Source organism: Cyanistes caeruleus, chromosome 5 (assembly GCF_971803275.1).
Source record: "Cyanistes caeruleus chromosome 5, bCyaCae1.hap1.1, whole genome shotgun sequence".
NCBI lineage: Eukaryota > Metazoa > Chordata > Aves > Passeriformes > Paridae > Cyanistes > Cyanistes caeruleus.
Genome location: NC_141705.1, coordinates 7,163,827 through 7,179,967, shown reverse-complemented (window position 1 = coordinate 7,179,967; position 16,141 = coordinate 7,163,827). Strand labels below are relative to the sequence as shown.

Below are 16,141 nucleotides of genomic sequence, written 5' to 3'. Positions count from 1 at the left end.
AGCACAAAACAGAGCTCTCTTCAGAGAGAGGCTGCCTCTAGCTATATGTCAAAAGTTTTTCCAGATACCTGTGGAGATTTCAAGGTCTAGAGTATATTTATGTGAAATAAGCCCATGGTTCCTGACAAAAGTCTGGTAATCATCGTCATGAAGAACAGGGCCACTGTATTGGATGTCTGAGCATGTGCCCCCATCCAGCTCTTCTTGCCCAGTCTTCTCATCTCCCTCTTTGTTTCCATCAGTTGCAACACATTGAGAAGGAACAGGAAGAATGTCCTTGCTGCAGCATGGCTGTTCATCATCCATGCACCCCAAATAGGATGGGTTAACTTCGCCCTGGGAGGACAGGGGGGATGCAGGGCCGGCCTCATTAGCAGACGTTTGTTTGCTGAGTTCTGGGTCAATGTCGTTCACCCCAAAATTGAAAGGATCTGGCATCAGAAGCTGGAAACAGTTTTCCATCTCTGTCAGTGTATCAGCAATCTCTTGGGACATTTCTATTAAGACACAAATGTTTTTTAAATGGTTAGACATGGTAAAATGTTAATGTCTCCAGAGCAGGCACAGAGGTACAAAACATATATGACTGCCAAAGGAGGAATCTGTTTATCCAGTGATGACTGAGCCATACTGATCCTCCTCTTCTGCAGAAATTGTCCTTATAGAAGTAACAATACCTAAGCAAGAAATCTAGAATTTCCTGAGCCAGGCATGTAGAATCATTTCATGCTTTCCTTCTCCTCTCTAAAATTTCAGTATGTAAAGATGACTCAAGTGCTTGACAGAATTTCAAGGAAAAACAAGATTTAATGAGATATTCTTCACGATATTGGTGGGTATTCATTTTACAGCCATGAATTTTATAGCTGTGTGTAGGAACAGCCATGAATGTATGTTATTGCTCAAACAGATGCTACCGATACAAATTACTTTAAGAAAGTTAAATCTCTTTAAAATTCCACTCTTGTGCATGAAAACATTTCCAGCATACAGAATAAATGCAGATACAATTGCATGCATTACATACACCAAAGTAATTTAATTAAATAACCCTTTGTAACTGCAGCATAATATACTTACTATCTCTGTTGTTCTTTGGGGTGACAGAAATGCGTCTGCTATTACTGTGTGTCAGCACATATTGCTCAGAGACTCAGACCCCAGTTACATTTTCTAGCTGCACTGTGATACTTTCCAGAGTTATCCTACACTGCATCCAGGACTCCTGTGCAGACCACTGCCTGTATTTTTGGAACACAATAACTGTATATAATAAGGAATGCCACTGACCAACAAGGCATCAGGAAGTGTGTGCCTAATAAAAATTAAGACACTAACTCCAAAATGTCTCATGGTTCATTTACTTGGGGTGATGCACTCATACTTTATTGAATTAGAGGCCAGATCTTTACTTGATAACATTTTCTTTCTCTTCCATATCTTCCTACTGAACTTACATGATAGTCACTTCTTTCCCCTGATATTCTTTAGGTGAGAAAGAGGGAGGGTTGAGCTCCAACAAATGCAGTATTCCTGCTTTCTGTGGTCAGCTATTATCTGGGTAACTACTCTCTCAGAATTTATTTTATATAACCTTAAAAAGGTTGCTTTAAAAAATAAAAACCAAACCAAACCAAAATTGCATTAAAAGAATCAAAGTAACCAACCTTCCATTTCTTTTTCAGTTCTTTTGACTTTTTCTTTGTAAATGTTCTCCAGTCGTTTTTGCTTCTCCTCTTCCCTCCTCCTTTCAGCCACAGTTCTGGCATGCACATCTTGAAAATCCACCTAAGGAGGAAATCAAGAAAAAAATGTAACATTCCTCGTAAGAAATATATAGAAAATCCATTTCCTAAGATCCTTATCTGTGGTGAAAAATCCTGTAACATCAGCTATCAGCCAGAAGCTCAGCAGCATTTCCTTTTATCTCTTCTCCCCCTTGAATCAATAACTACAGCAATTGTGAACAGACTTTTTACTCCTACTAATAAAGGACTGTTGAGAATCAATGGCTTTCAAAAGGAAATCATAAGGTAGAAAAACAAACCCCTCAGATTTTCACATCCAGAGTGCAGAACAAACTGGGATTTGGGTGACTTCTGTCACAGCACTGGAGTTAGGGAGAATGGGTAGGAGGAGTCTCTAGATCATATCTATGCAGGGTAGATATTAAGATCACATGAAAATATCACACTAGGTCCACCAGGAAATACAGGAAAATTTGTAAGCAGTATAACAACTATTATACATATATAACTTACAAAAGAACTTTGCAAGAAAGGAAAGTAAAAGAGATGACCCTCAAATTTATTAAGAAAGACTAAATTTGTGATTTTACAATTACATACTTGGATTTTGATATTGAGGGAAAAAACATTCAGTCTCACTTCCTTATGACTGAATTATAAATATTAATCTGAACAACTTAAAACACTGTTTCTTAAAATATTAGCAATGTTTTGGTTTCTTTTTTTTTTTAACTTTGGTCTTAGAAGACATTGAAATGCAAAAAAAAATGTCACTCCTGTTTTAAAGAAGGGAGGCTTGATTGCCTTAGTGCATAGGAAACCCTTTTGAAAAACACAGAATTTCCTTTGATTGCTACCACATAACTTTTATGAGCTGCCAGACAGACAATGCTGAGTGCTGAGAAAGCCTGCACTTTGCAGATCCTGCAGCCCACAGACTCTCTGGTGCAATGTATCCATCACAAACACTCACAGAAGGTTTATCATTCTTGCCATTGCTAGATGATCAAGCATGTCAACACCCAGTAGTGGCTCTCAACAACCTACATCAAAGTTTTGAGTCATATAAATGTTTTACTCTAACAGCTGTCCAAGAAACTGGCATGGAGGTACCATAGGCACACTCACCAAGCTGTTTTTTCAGTAGGGAATGGGTGGGCAGAAGGGTGGTTGGGAAGAGGTCTGGTTTCACAACCTACTGCATCATATGGATCACCCGAGTGAGCTTTCTTGGTTTTCAGGACCTAATTTTCCTACAGGTTTGCATAGCTCCCCATGCAGAACTGAGAGAAAGAGACGCACCCGAAGAGCAACACTGCCCACAAAAGCAGAACAAAGATACAGAACTCAGGAACTACAGCCACCATTTGCTGGCAGTCAGACTGGACTGCACAGAAAACCAGACACAGCCACAGCTTCCTAAAGCACAACTTCTGCCTTATGCCAGAGTACCTACAGTGGAGTCATTTTCCCATTCCTTCCCATTCTCTCTACCAAAAGGACCATGAAGCCTTTTATTGCTGGTCTGCAACTATGGAACTAAATGTGTGAGGAGCAAAAATCTGCTCAACTGAAAGCTAAGCAGCAGGCTGAGACAATTACTGCAACTTTTGTGAAAATACTGGAAGACAGAAGCAGTACACTATATGTGGATCTGTCTGAAATTCTTTTCTGTAATTCTATCCATGCATTCCTCAGACACAAAGATACTACAAGTCATGCGCCCAAATACGCAAACATTTGGAAATATGTGAAGTATTTTTCCTCTTTCTTCTTTTAAACTTTAAGATGGGAGTTTGAAAACAATTACTTTCATGTATACTGAAACATTATTTGCTCTTGAAGTTAAACACTTATAGAGACACCTGCTTGGTACCTACTACTACTGACCAACTAACATTAAAAGACTGGGGAGCTCTCTAGCTTTACACCCTAAAAGAGCAGCAGCTATCATCTGACTGTTTATAAAGTGATTTTGGTGATCATTAAGAAAACATCAACCAAAACCCAACTATGGATCACACATAGAGCTAACACTCCACCCAAGTTGTCCTATACCACTGTGCCAAACCAGTAAAACTCCACAGCTGATTTATTTTACTACAAAAAGGTAGCAAATGCCTCCTCAACCAAATGCCTTTTAGTTGCTTCTCACACTTCAAGCATTAAGCTGGCAAAAGGCCAGTCAGCTAACACCAAGTCTTTAAGTACAAAAGTTACCAAAATACCTGAGATTGCTTCTATTGATATTAATGTTTGTAGAGGAATTCAAATTCAGCTGCTCTAGAAAGTAGCACAGCTTGTATCAAAACCTGGAGACGGGTCCCTCAGCTGTTACTGGGGAACAGCCACTGACCACAGGAGCACAGACAAACCTGCCAAACTTCAGCAGGGCTGCTGTACACTTGTGTTCAATTAGGTGAAGCTGTGTTAAAGACCCCTTGTCTCAGTCTTGCACCTCTCCTCATCACTGTCATTTAGTTTTCTTCCTTTCTTAAACAAGATAAAAAAGGATAATTCAAAGACAATCAACTTTTGTGAGCAGATGCCAAAATCTGTATAAAAAACTAGCACAGCACTGTTCAGTTATGGAACCAGAACAACAGAAATATGTCATGTATCACAAAGGTTTTTCATCTACTGTTAGGAAGGCTGAATCTGTCTTTCTGAAGAGACAGAAAATCAGTATGTTTACTGAAAGTCTGTTATTATCATTGTAAGCAGTGTGAATGCTAGAACAGTGCTCCAAATTTCACTGTTGCACCTCAGAAGAAAGACTAAAGCAGTACAATGTTCCAAACACAGTAACTTGAAGTGGCATCATAAAGCTACGGTTTACATGAAATTTCTCTTTCATAAAATCTATTTTCTAGCACAGTAACACTGCAGCTAAGGGTGCCAGGCACATGCACTTGCAAAGCTGCACAGCAAAAGGGACCTAGAACTGGGCAGCTCAGTAGAGAAATCAGGCTACTTTAAAATGGCATAGAAAGATTTAATAGCTGTTTATCCTCAGGCATGACCATTTTTGCCCTTCCCAAAAGAGCTAAACCTTGGGGCTCCAGTCAAGAATCAGTGGGTGAAAGCCAGCTGAAAGCAAGCAATACTTGCACCCTGAGAAAGGCACAGCCCAGCTGTGAGCACAAGACTGGGGTTTCTAAAGCCTGCAGCACTGCAAGATGAGCAGAAAGCCTGGGGCTTGTTTTCCAAAGACCACGCTCAACAGGAGGTGTCCTACAGGCAATGTTGTTTCCTACAGCTTTTTTTCTTTTTTTACATTTATTGGTTTCCTTGCTTTGAACATCTGGTGACCATCACTTAATACCATAGAGCGGAGCAGAAGCACAGAATACCTTCTTGTTCTGCTTTAGGAAGTGGTACCCCAGGGAAAGCTGCTTGTAGGCCTCCCCATACTTCTCGTGCCAGTCTTGCACTGCCTTGATGGCCGCTTTCCTCAGCTTCTGCGCCACCTCCTTGGGCGGGGGGAGCGGCTGCTCGTGGTCTATCCCCACGGTGAGCTCCAGGAACTCATGGAAGTTGGAGATGAGCAGCGTCCTGAACTGGTGGGACCTGGCGAACAGCTCCTGCACCACCTGGAAGGCGGAGAAGCGCATCTCGGCGTGCTCCTCTCGGAGCCGCGTCACCAGCAGGTGATAGGCGTGGCTGATGTGCTCCTCCGACGACCTGAGCACGGAGAAAACGGAGAAAAAGGAGGGGGGAGATATTTAGAAAGAGGCTCAGCACATAAAAACGTAAGTCTGGGGACGCAGTTTATTTTAAATTTTAAGTGAGCAGCTTCTGTGCTGGCGGCACCCAATCCCCACAGCAGGCCCCAGGAACGGCGCTCGGGACGGCTCCGCCCGGGACTGCCGGCTTGGGGACAACGAGCGAGGCCCGGCTCTGTCCCTCCCTCCGGCCGTACTTGCAGATCTTCTTCAGCTCCTTCATTCTGCCGGGCTCCAGCTGCGGCTCCCCCGAGGTGGTGAGCTCCTCCACCAGCTCAGCCAGGCGCTGGTCCATCTCCGCCGGCACCGAGGCACCGGAGCTGCCGGGACACCAGCTCCGAGGATGCCTCAAGCCCGGGCAGCCCCGGCCGGGAGCCACCAGCACCGACGGGCCCGGCCGCGACTGGGCGGCGCCATCTTCCGGCCCTCAGTGGAGCCCCGCCCCTGAGCCACCTCCGCCCCTTGCACAGGCCCGGCCCCGTCTGGCCCTGCCCCATAACTCACGCCCCGCCCACCGAGTGCCGAGGCCACGCCTTTCTCCAGAAACAACGCCCCCCGTGTGAGCCCTGCCCCTTTGGGTGCTGCTCCCCCCGCCCCGCGGCGGGTGGTACGTTCCTCCAGCCCCTCTCGGCACCTACCACCGTCCCCCCCCCCGCCGCTTCCGCATGGTACCGCCCACGTGACGTCCAGTACCCGGAAGCGCGGCTGGGAAAGGGCGGGGAAGCCTTAAAGGAGCCGTGCCCCGGTTTTGTGTTTAACCCCTCGTTGTCCGCAGCGCTGAGCCCGCCGAGAGGGGCGAGCAGCCGGCACACAGCGCCCGTGCTTATCATAAAGTCAATTGCACCTCCGAGATCATCTACACCCACACAGTGTTCCAAATCTCACTTCCACCACTCCAGCCTTTCCTTAAACACCTCCAGGGACGGTGGCTCCACCACCGCCCTGGGCAGCCCGTTCCAAGGTCCAATCGCCCTTTCTGTGAAGAAATTCCTCCTAATATCCAACTTAAACCTTCCCTGGCGCGTCTTGAAACTGTCCTCTCGTCCTGTCGCTGTTTGCCTGGGAGCAGAGCCCGATCCCCTCCTGGTCACCATCTCTTGACAGGGAATTTTAGCGGGCCCCTCCGAGCCTCCTGTTCTCCAGGCTGAGCACCCCCAGCCCCCTCAGCTGCTCCTCACAGCACTTGTGCTCCTTCCCCAGCTCCATCCCGGTCTCTGGACAGGCTCCAGCTCCTCAGGGTCCTCCTTGTCATGAGGGGCCAACCCTGGACGCTGCTGCACCGCCACCAAAATGTCCTTGTTCATTACCTGCAGAGATCTGGTTCAATTACGGGACATCTGAGACTGCTCTGGATTCACTGCTGGCAGAACCTGACCGCCTCTGGTTCTGGATGCTCAATTACAAATGCTCTGAAGACCCCCAACTCTGAAAGTGCTGCTTAACCTCTTGGAATAAGTAAGACCTTGCAGGTGCCCTCTTCGAGCATCCTAAGGAAGAAATCGAAAATATCTGTTCCCGTTTGAAGATGCTGTCAGCTAATTGACAGGTATTTCCATTAATCCACAGTTAAGGCACGTGTTGGAAGCGATTTATGTGGATTGGCATTGCAGCTGTGTCTGCTGGCTCCTGTGATCGGGAGAGATGGCATTGGACAATTTTCACTAGAAATGGACTCACATCATCAACCAGATTTACTGCAGTAAATGGATACAGCATTTTGCAATGGCTCTGCTGTTTCTGACTCAATGCATGAAACCAATGACATCCTACTTTTTAATAATGTTTATCCATTTCCCGCTGCCTTTCATGAAGCACAATGCATTTCCATGTGAAAGTCATGCAGTGGCACAGCACGTCTTTAAAGTTTAGATCAGTTTACTCTTTCACTGTTTATATCTATTTCTTTTCTTCATTTGATTGAAAGTGCCAGAACAACTGCTTTCTGCTAGGGTATGACTTGCAAAAGGAGCATTGCTGTGCTATCTGGAAATGGAATTTCAAAATGAGCCTCAAGCAACAGACTTACCATCTACAAAGGCATTGATTTCATAGTTTTGCATAATCTTTAAAGAAATCCCTGCAAGGAGCCATATGGTATTGCAAAGAATCAGTTGATGAATGAATGAATGAGTGCTGAGTTATGTAACTCATTCATGACAGTCCCTTAGGCAAATCCCAGTGACAGCCAGGCTATTTATTTATTTATTTATTAAATTGAGGACAATTACATAAAATTGTGTTGGCTTAAGTTGCTGAGTCTCCTTTTCCCATCTACTTTTTAATGAACACGGCAAATATCCAACATTCAATCATTTCCCTACTCTTTTTATCTGGACCAGCCTGATAAAAGGCTGAAGAGAGCTGAACTATGAAAAATGCCTTCAGCTGCAAAAGTCACAAACCTCTGCACCTGTGTTGATTTTCCCAAGCTGACCTGGGATGTTCCATGGAGGGGAACACTGTGAAGCGCAGACGCAGAGCTGAACACCAGCTGATATCCCTTCAGACCCACAGAGTTCAAAGCTTTTTCTGTTTACACCTGGTTTCAGCAAAGCCTGGGTCTTTAGATTCATGTTACATGGATTGTTGTATCAAGGAGTTGCATTGCTTATGTCTGTCCTGAGACACCAGGAAGAGCAACGTGGTGGCACTTTGTGAGTGCTCTGAAAGGAGTGACACCTTGCAAGAGCAGACTCTTCCAGAAACACTGTCCTGTCCACCTCCTCTCCAGAACACCCAACACTGTCATTGTTAGCAGGAGGCATTTGAAATGGGAATGTTCTCCTACAGGAAGGCATCTCCAGTCAGGACCAGTTGGGCCATCCGGAGGTCATCTTCAGCCGGTCTGGTACCTTTGGCCAAACTCATAGGCAAAGGGAAAACTCCAGAATTTTGTCCACTGACAATGATTTGGGTCTGGCTGTTTTTACATTAAAGAAGAACCATTTGTTCCATTACAAATTTAAAGGGTCAAACTCATGGCTCTAGGAAGGATTGTTTCAGGCTTTGTGCAATACTGAATTATCTGGTTTAGTTTTTTTATAAAAGAAACATCTCAGTAGGAGTTCCACCATTTTACTAGATGATTCTTTGCCAAGGGTTGTTTTCCAGCATTGCAATAAAGGAGAATGTCAGTCAAAAAAAACCTCCCCTGAACTTTTAAGAGAGCTATATTCAGCTTAATGACATGAAATTAAAAAGGAAGATTTCTTTCCCTGCCAAAATGGAATTTAGGCAAAGAAAGGCTTCCCTACAAATAATTTTAAGTTAAAATAGCTTTTATTTCTGGTCTAAAGATACAGAAACACAATAAACACTTATAATAAATTGTCACAGAGTTTGTGCCAATTGGGCTGTAAAGAAAATTACCTTCTATGTGGGCTGAATAGATGCTGAACCACCAGTTTGAGTTAAGCAAAAAGGTGACAGATATTTCAAAGCTCTGAACTACCTTGTAAGGGGTAAAGACTATATTTAAACAGGTGTTCTTAAAGGGGAAATAGCCTATTCATTAAACCATCAATAATGCAAGGCCAAAGGTGACCTCCTCCAACTATAAGTAGTGACTGTGACAACACTTTAGCCTACTGTAACATTTTATAATTCCGCCATAGGAGGAGATGAATGAACCTGCTCTGTGTGGCCCAGATCACAAATTGAATATCCACTTGTGAGTTAGATGCAGCAGCAATAGTTGTAGGAGAACCATCACAAATCAAGGAGCACCTTCCTATACATGGCTTGTATTCATGTCTAGAATAATTTTTAAAAATGATCCTACATCAATTCCTGAAACTGCACACCAATGTGGGCACACTTGATTAGTATTAATTAGGGTAAATTGTTTTTTACTTCACTAGAATATCAGTGCAGACTCAAACTGGAGCTTAACGAATATTTTTCTGGGTTAGACAATACATATCCACACCAGGAGCTAACATTTCTACATGAATACACCCAAAAAAGACCAAGGCACATCCCAGTGCACTGCTCAGAGGTGTCTTTGGAGGTCAGGGGGATACCAACCTTTAAGGCACGACTAAGATCAGATGGTGCAGAAAAGGAGCAGCTTGAAGGTGGTTAACATGTAGAAAAGGAGACTGCAGAGGAAAAGAGGACTCTCAAGGCTACCCAAAGAGGAAATACAGCCCAAATTCTGCATAATGACCCTCTGATACTAAATCATACAGAGACAGAAATGATGCTTTCCTGCGTGTGTGAATACTGCTTTCAAACATTTGGTGTTAGCAGAAATTTCTTAAACAACCTGAAGAGACTGGTTTGGATGTCACACTGACTCACTGATGGTACTGTTTAGAAGCTCCTTCTGCCTGATGGGTGCCTGATCTGTCCCATCCTTGGAAAGCCTTAGGCTGTAGAAGAGCTGCAGTTGCTCAAGCTGGTTTCTCCAAATGAGAGACTGCATGGATCTGTGGCTCAGATACTCAAATTAATTCCTTTTTTCTTTTTTTTCCAAGGATGTGGGAGGGAGAGAACTGCTCTGAGGCTGCTAAAAGCTGCAGTGATGTCTCCAGTTGAAAGACAGTGAAGTCCATTCCTGGTGAGGAGCTGCTGTCGGCGTTTCAGACAGGGATGGGTGCCAGGTCTGTGTGTGTCTCGCAGCCTTCACACACCACTGCACAAGCACTGTCTGCTCTGGGGTTTTCCATTGCAGATTCCTCTGTCCTATTCAGGGACACCTGTCCTACACCAGGCAGCTTGGAGCCACAGTGACACTGCAATCACTCACTCAGAGGAGCGAGTCCTCAGCCGTCCATCTAAAGCTGCTGCATCCCCTCAGCACCAGGAGTGAGCCTGCTCTTGGCCTTCAGCTCTCTTCTGCATTTCCATCATCCTTTATTTGCAGTGAGCAAGAAAGCCTCATGGATCAAAACGAGCTTTTCCAGGGAGTTTCTTCTACTCTTATGATAAAATAATGCCTTGTCTCTATGAAGAGATTGTTTATTCAGGTTGGCTTTTGCAGGCAGGAGGAAAGTCCCTGGCTTAAGGAGATTATGAGGTAGTTGGGACAAAAACAGAGTGCAAGGACCACAGTTTGAGAGGGAAGAAAATGTTGAGGTATAACTAAAAGGAAGAAGAAAGTGTCTTGAAAAGTAGGAGGTAGCAAGTCTTGTGAAGTGTCTGTAGCTCTTTATTTATGCTTTTAAGGAGGTGTGTTGCACTTCTGTGGCTCAATACCTAAGTTGGAGAAGAAGAGGAAAATATTTATTTGTATTTCATGTATTTGGACCCCTTTGCATGCTCTCAGTTTCTGCAGGAAGTGCATCACAACAGTTCCACTGACCAACATCCTTTTATATTTTGCACTACTAGGATTCCTAAATGTTTCACAATTTTTTAAGCTGTTGAACCTCAGTGGAGCTTGTACTTGTAGGTACAGCCAACACATATGATCCCATCCCTTGAGCAGCAGCAACTCCTATGGGGTGATCTCAGCAGTGCAACTCATGCAGCCAACCCTGTTCTGTGTTTCAGCTTGTCTCACCTGAGTGCTAAAAGGCCTCTTAAATGAATCATTCCTACTTTTTCCTCTTTGCACAAATCATGTGGTAAAACTATATAAAATACTGAAAAAGCAGTATTTATGGTGAACATTTCTCAGTAAAATGTACAAAAAAATTCACTTGATATCCTTGACATCCAGTTCTGCTCCAGGTCATGGAACCTGAATTCAAGCAAAGTAGGGGATTTATTTTTTTGAAATGTAAACAAAACTAGCAGGCAGTAGTTTCAAGTGGACAAGGTATATTTACAGGGATAGTAAAGGAAACTGCACTGCCAGCACTGGTCTGAGCTGGGTGATTGTGAGAGCTTCTGCTCAGCTGAAATCACAGAAAATACTCTGTCATTGCCTTTGTCACTGCATTCCTGCATGGCCATGAGAGGCACAGCCCCTGAGAGACACAGCCTCCTGACTGCTGAAGGAAAAAGCTCTACATCTATTTAGAAAGTTTTTTATTCATTTAATAAAAAAACCCAAAAATACCCAAACAAACAAAAAAACCAAAAATAATAAAAAAAACCCCACTAAAGTTATGTCTTTTTTAGGGAAAAAATATATTAGTTAAATTCAAAGAGATATGTATATATATATATATATAAATTCAGATAAGTATATTTTCAAATGAGAATAAAAATGAAATTTATACAGAAGCATAATGTATTTTTACGATTACTTTATTTGCAGATAAGAATAAAAATTGACATTATAATTCTCTGAAGTTCGTCACTCTTCACCACAAGTGTGTCCAGTGAATTACGGACACCATAGGCTCTGTTTATTTCCCCCTGCAGGAGCAGCCCGGGACATTTCTGCCGGGGTAGAGGCACAGGACCGCTGGAGATGGGGCTCCTGCAGGAGGTGTCCCCGTGTCCCTGTCCTGGCGGAGCCCCCAGCAGGTGGCAATGCAGGAACACCTGTGGCCCGTCCAGCCGGGAAAGGCTGGGGCTGAGACCGCTGTTCCCGGGAAAAGCCTCGCCTTGGAAATCCCGCTCGATGCTTTCAGCATCAACTACAAATCGTGTTCACTTGTCAGCGAGAGATTTGATTTTGTTTTTAAGCCATTTGAGCTTACAGGCTTTGTAGCAGCACCCTGTGGCAATGGATGTGCCAGATCCAGAATCTTATGGGTCACCTGGGAAAGTAATGGAATTATTTATGTTGGAAAGGATCCCCAGAATAGTCAAGTCCAGCCATTAACCCAGCAGTGTCAAGGCCACATGTGACAGATCTTTAAATATTGCACATTATATTTACACACACACACATACACACACATACATGTGTCTATATATATATATATATATGTATTTGTATGTGTATATTTTTATACACACACACACACACACACACACATATATATGTATACATATAAAAAATGTCTCTTAAGAACCCTACTCACAACCCATTTTCCCATATTCTGTTGCATCTTCCGTCCCTGTGCAAAGCCACACTGTTTCCAAGCCAGGAATAAATCTTGAAATAGATCCGAACCTTTAAACATAATCACAGTCTCACAATAAAATCGGCAAAGAGATTTTGTTTGAACAAAGCATTCCTGAGTATCACATCATAGAAACTAATATTAATGAGAGTTTAAAAGAGAACACATGTCTATGAGAAGGCACTGAAGGTGGGGGAATTTTCCAAGAAGAATGACTGCGCTTGTATAGGGAAATGAATGGAGTAAACCAAAATATAGAAACAGAAAAATACAGAAACATTCAAAGTGTCTAGTGGTACACTGTCTTTTTTCTAAACAGACACACACTCACAGAAAAGCCTGGCTAAAACAAATAAAACCAACCCCAAAAAATCCCAAACAAAAGCACCTCCTCCTCCCCAAACTCTAGAGCCAATTTTAAAAATCAATATGGAAGATATTTGAGCTTGTTAAGAAATCAATGAAAAAAGCTTGATTGCGCCAAAAAGCTACTGAAAAAATTATTTTCCCTTCTTATAATAACTGTAAAACCTGTTCCTGTCAGAGAAGTGAGTCTCCCTTGAAAGGCCAGTGCTGGTGAACTGAAATCACAACAGAACTGCCAAAACACTGCCCTGGGCAGCACAACCACAGGCTGGTTAAAGTGCCTCCAGAGGAAATGATGCAAGTGCTGAGAGGTTCCCTTACAGGTGTCAAACACAGTGTAACTTTACTTAGTACAAACAAGGAATACAAATTATCTGCAATCAATATGGTTTCTCTCATCTCCAAACTCTTCTATTGCTGTTTGGATTCTGGTTTTAATGGTGCAATAAAAACCCTATGGAACAAAATTTATCTGATGCAAAAATACACTGCATTGTTTCTTCAAAAGTATCACAGATCTTGAACTGCACAGAAATATTTTAATATCAATCCATATTCTGCACTTGCTGCATAGAAAAGCAGCAGTTCTTGCTATTTTAGAACCATCAGCAGGTTTCAAATATGTCTCTATTATATGGAATCACACTGTGGGAACAGCAGGGTTAAACAGTTTCAGAGCAATAACAAAAAGCACTAAGTAGTTTAAACTCTGTAAAATGTGTAAACAGCACAGCAAATACTAAAATAATGCGCATTTTAAAAGTTCTTTAAAAAATTCTGTGACATATAGGAAGGGTACAAGAACAAACAGCAGAAAAGAAATAGTTGCAATAGTGCCTACTGGTAAAGATTTAAATCAGTTTCGATTGTTGTGGGGTAACTTGTTCGTAAAATAAAATTATCTTCAGGGAAAAATATCACATTAAATGATTCTGAGTATAGCAGTGAAAAACATGAGAAACAAAAGATTAATTCAAACTGGAAACCAGGCACATATTTTACCAGTGAGGAAACAGATTCTCTGTGTCACGATGATGTTTTTCTGACAGATGTGCTTGAACCAAACAGCCCTGGATTGTAAATAGTTTTGAGACTTGGCATCCAAAATCGGGACACTGAAGATCTGTTGCTACCGGCTCTTTTGGGAAGGCATTACATTACAAAGAAGACTTTTTACACAAAACAGAGATGGGACATGAGAATTCTGGTGACTCAGACAGTAACTGTTAAAGCAGGACCCTGGCTGCTCGTGCTGTGGAGTTGTCAGTGGGTCCTGGAGAGGGGACAGCACAGAGGGAGAGTTTTGTAAATAGAGTGTAAAAAGGATATTGTGTCTCTGTAAAGCATCCTTGATTTGAAGTGACTACTGGAAGTTTTCAAGAATGTTCCAAATGTCAAGACTTAATTACCTAAAGACAGGGAAGGGTGATAGGAAGGTTCCTCTCATTGTGGGAACAGCACCTCTAACTGCTTGGAGCAGATGAAGGTTTGAGGTAGCATTTTTAATCTTGGGTATTTTAACAGAACTGATCCATACTGGTGTGTTTAATGGTATTTGCACAAAGTTTTAGAACATTCCAGAAATGCTCTATTAGACTCCATGTTTTAGCCCAGATCTTTTAGTATCTCTTCACCTGAGCATGATCTTCACTCGTACCTTGAAATAATATTTTTTAAATAGTCACTCAAAGTTTCAGTGTTAGGTTCACCGGCCCAAAGATTCTTGGCTTCACTGGCCAAGATAAAACTGGCACCATGATTTCTTTTCATGGTGTTCCTGAAAATACAAGATGTGGAGGGAAAGAATTAAGCCAAACACTTTATTTAGATAAAAATTTACTCCAGCATCTCACACCCTCAAATGCAGAGATCACAGGTGATGTTATTTATGGTTTCCCAGTGCAAAGAAACCAGTCATTATCCTTTGCTAATTGGTTTAGAATAAGAGAGGTATTTCTGGATGCGGCAGCTGCTAATCTTTCTTCAGTGAGGAATTCTTAATTTTGCCTCCTCAGAAGAAGGTTCCAGAGACACAGGGAGTAAGTTTTGGCCAAGGGTAGGATAATTTATCTCTTAACAGGGCAGGTGACATTCTTTCCAGCTATTATAAAAATTATCTGTGTCAAAGAAGGTCTTTTACTGAAAGAGCAAAACAGCAATTCAGCTGTAGCCTCTGGGCTTGTCTCTATACATTGTAGATAAACAGAATCATTAGTTGTCCTATAACACCAGCACCTTGTTTATTCACTGTTTTTTGAAGTAGGATAATGCAGCACGGAAGCCAGATAGCTGGCAATGGATGTGACACTGACATTCAAAGAAAACAAATGCCACAAAGCCTGGATCATCAGAGGGTATGTATATCTGACATCAACATTTGCAAAGTGCTGCTGGAAAAGAAAAGCCAGCAGATTTGCATCAGCAACATCAATTCTCAACTGTTCTTCCCTGTCTGACCATCTAACAAGATAGGATCACTCACTTGATGGCATTTGTCCCATTCCAGGGTTGTTCCTCCTGAAGCTGGCTGTGTCTCAGCTCCCACACACAAAGGTCGGTAGCACAGCTGCTCCAGGCACCTTCTGTACCCAGAGGATGGGAAAGTTGTAAATGCCCCGAGGGCAAGATCCATGTACAGACTCCAAGCCTGTTTGGCTCAAGCCTCATGCTGACTCCAGGAGCCAGGAAGCAGGCTGTAATGCTCCTGAGAGAGGAATGTGATGCTGGACTAGTTGATCAGAGCTGGGAGTTACCCTCCCCTCCCTAGCAGACCTCCCCATCGTGCTCAGGTGTCTGCAGCTGGCACAGACAGCACGAGATGCTGCTGCTGCTTCCCTCGCTCCAGCAGCCGCCATAGAGATGCTCTCCTGGTGCATCCCCCACCACCCAGCATGAATTCTTCTCCATTTCCTATGGTGGAAGTCAGCCCTGTAAACTGATGTTCCTTGTGGCCACAAATAGGAACAAATAATTTCATGAGCTCCTGTGCATGGAGAAGCAGGACAATGAGACAGTGACTTGAACATGCACGGCTTAAAATAGAAAATCGTGTCAAAATCCTCATGGAGAAAGAGCCTCTTCCCCCACACCACTGATCAAAACAGCTTCCACAGAGGAGCCACCTCAAGAGGATGGGGGCCAGAAACAAGCAGCCAGGGGTTCAAACACTGCCAGCTGTGTTTCTTCTGTCCCAGAGCAGTTCTGCCAGCAGGGCACAGAGCTGGCTCCAGTGGAGACGTCAGATGGGCATTGCAGCACAATTCCAGGATGATGCCCTTCCTGGCAGGAATTAATACAAGGTTTTCCTTAATGACTGCATCCAGGGCAACTTGAGCTT

The 16,141-nt window shown here is 43.2% G+C and overlaps 1 protein-coding gene and 1 long non-coding RNA gene across 2 annotated transcripts in view; one reads left to right on the top strand and one right to left on the bottom strand.

The window, feature by feature from the left end:
- Nucleotides 1-6,053, bottom strand: part of UVSSA (UV stimulated scaffold protein A) — a 47,475-nt gene extending 41,422 nt beyond the window's left edge. The window contains exons 1-4 of the mRNA XM_023925669.2: nucleotides 5,671-6,053; nucleotides 5,102-5,432; nucleotides 1,668-1,788; nucleotides 69-497 (exon numbers count right to left, since the gene is read on the bottom strand). Of these exons, the coding sequence (XP_023781437.2) occupies nucleotides 69-497; nucleotides 1,668-1,788; nucleotides 5,102-5,432; nucleotides 5,671-5,768 (979 nt within the window). The 5' untranslated portion in view covers nucleotides 5,769-6,053. The remainder of the gene's footprint in view (nucleotides 1-68; nucleotides 498-1,667; nucleotides 1,789-5,101; nucleotides 5,433-5,670) is intronic.
- LOC147652903 (uncharacterized) lies at nucleotides 5,404-10,423 on the top strand. Its single transcript, XR_015287055.1, has 2 exons — nucleotides 5,404-5,500; nucleotides 9,952-10,423. It is a non-coding gene; the product is annotated as an uncharacterized LOC147652903 (long non-coding RNA).
- The last annotated feature ends 5,718 nt before the right edge of the window (nucleotides 10,424-16,141 follow it).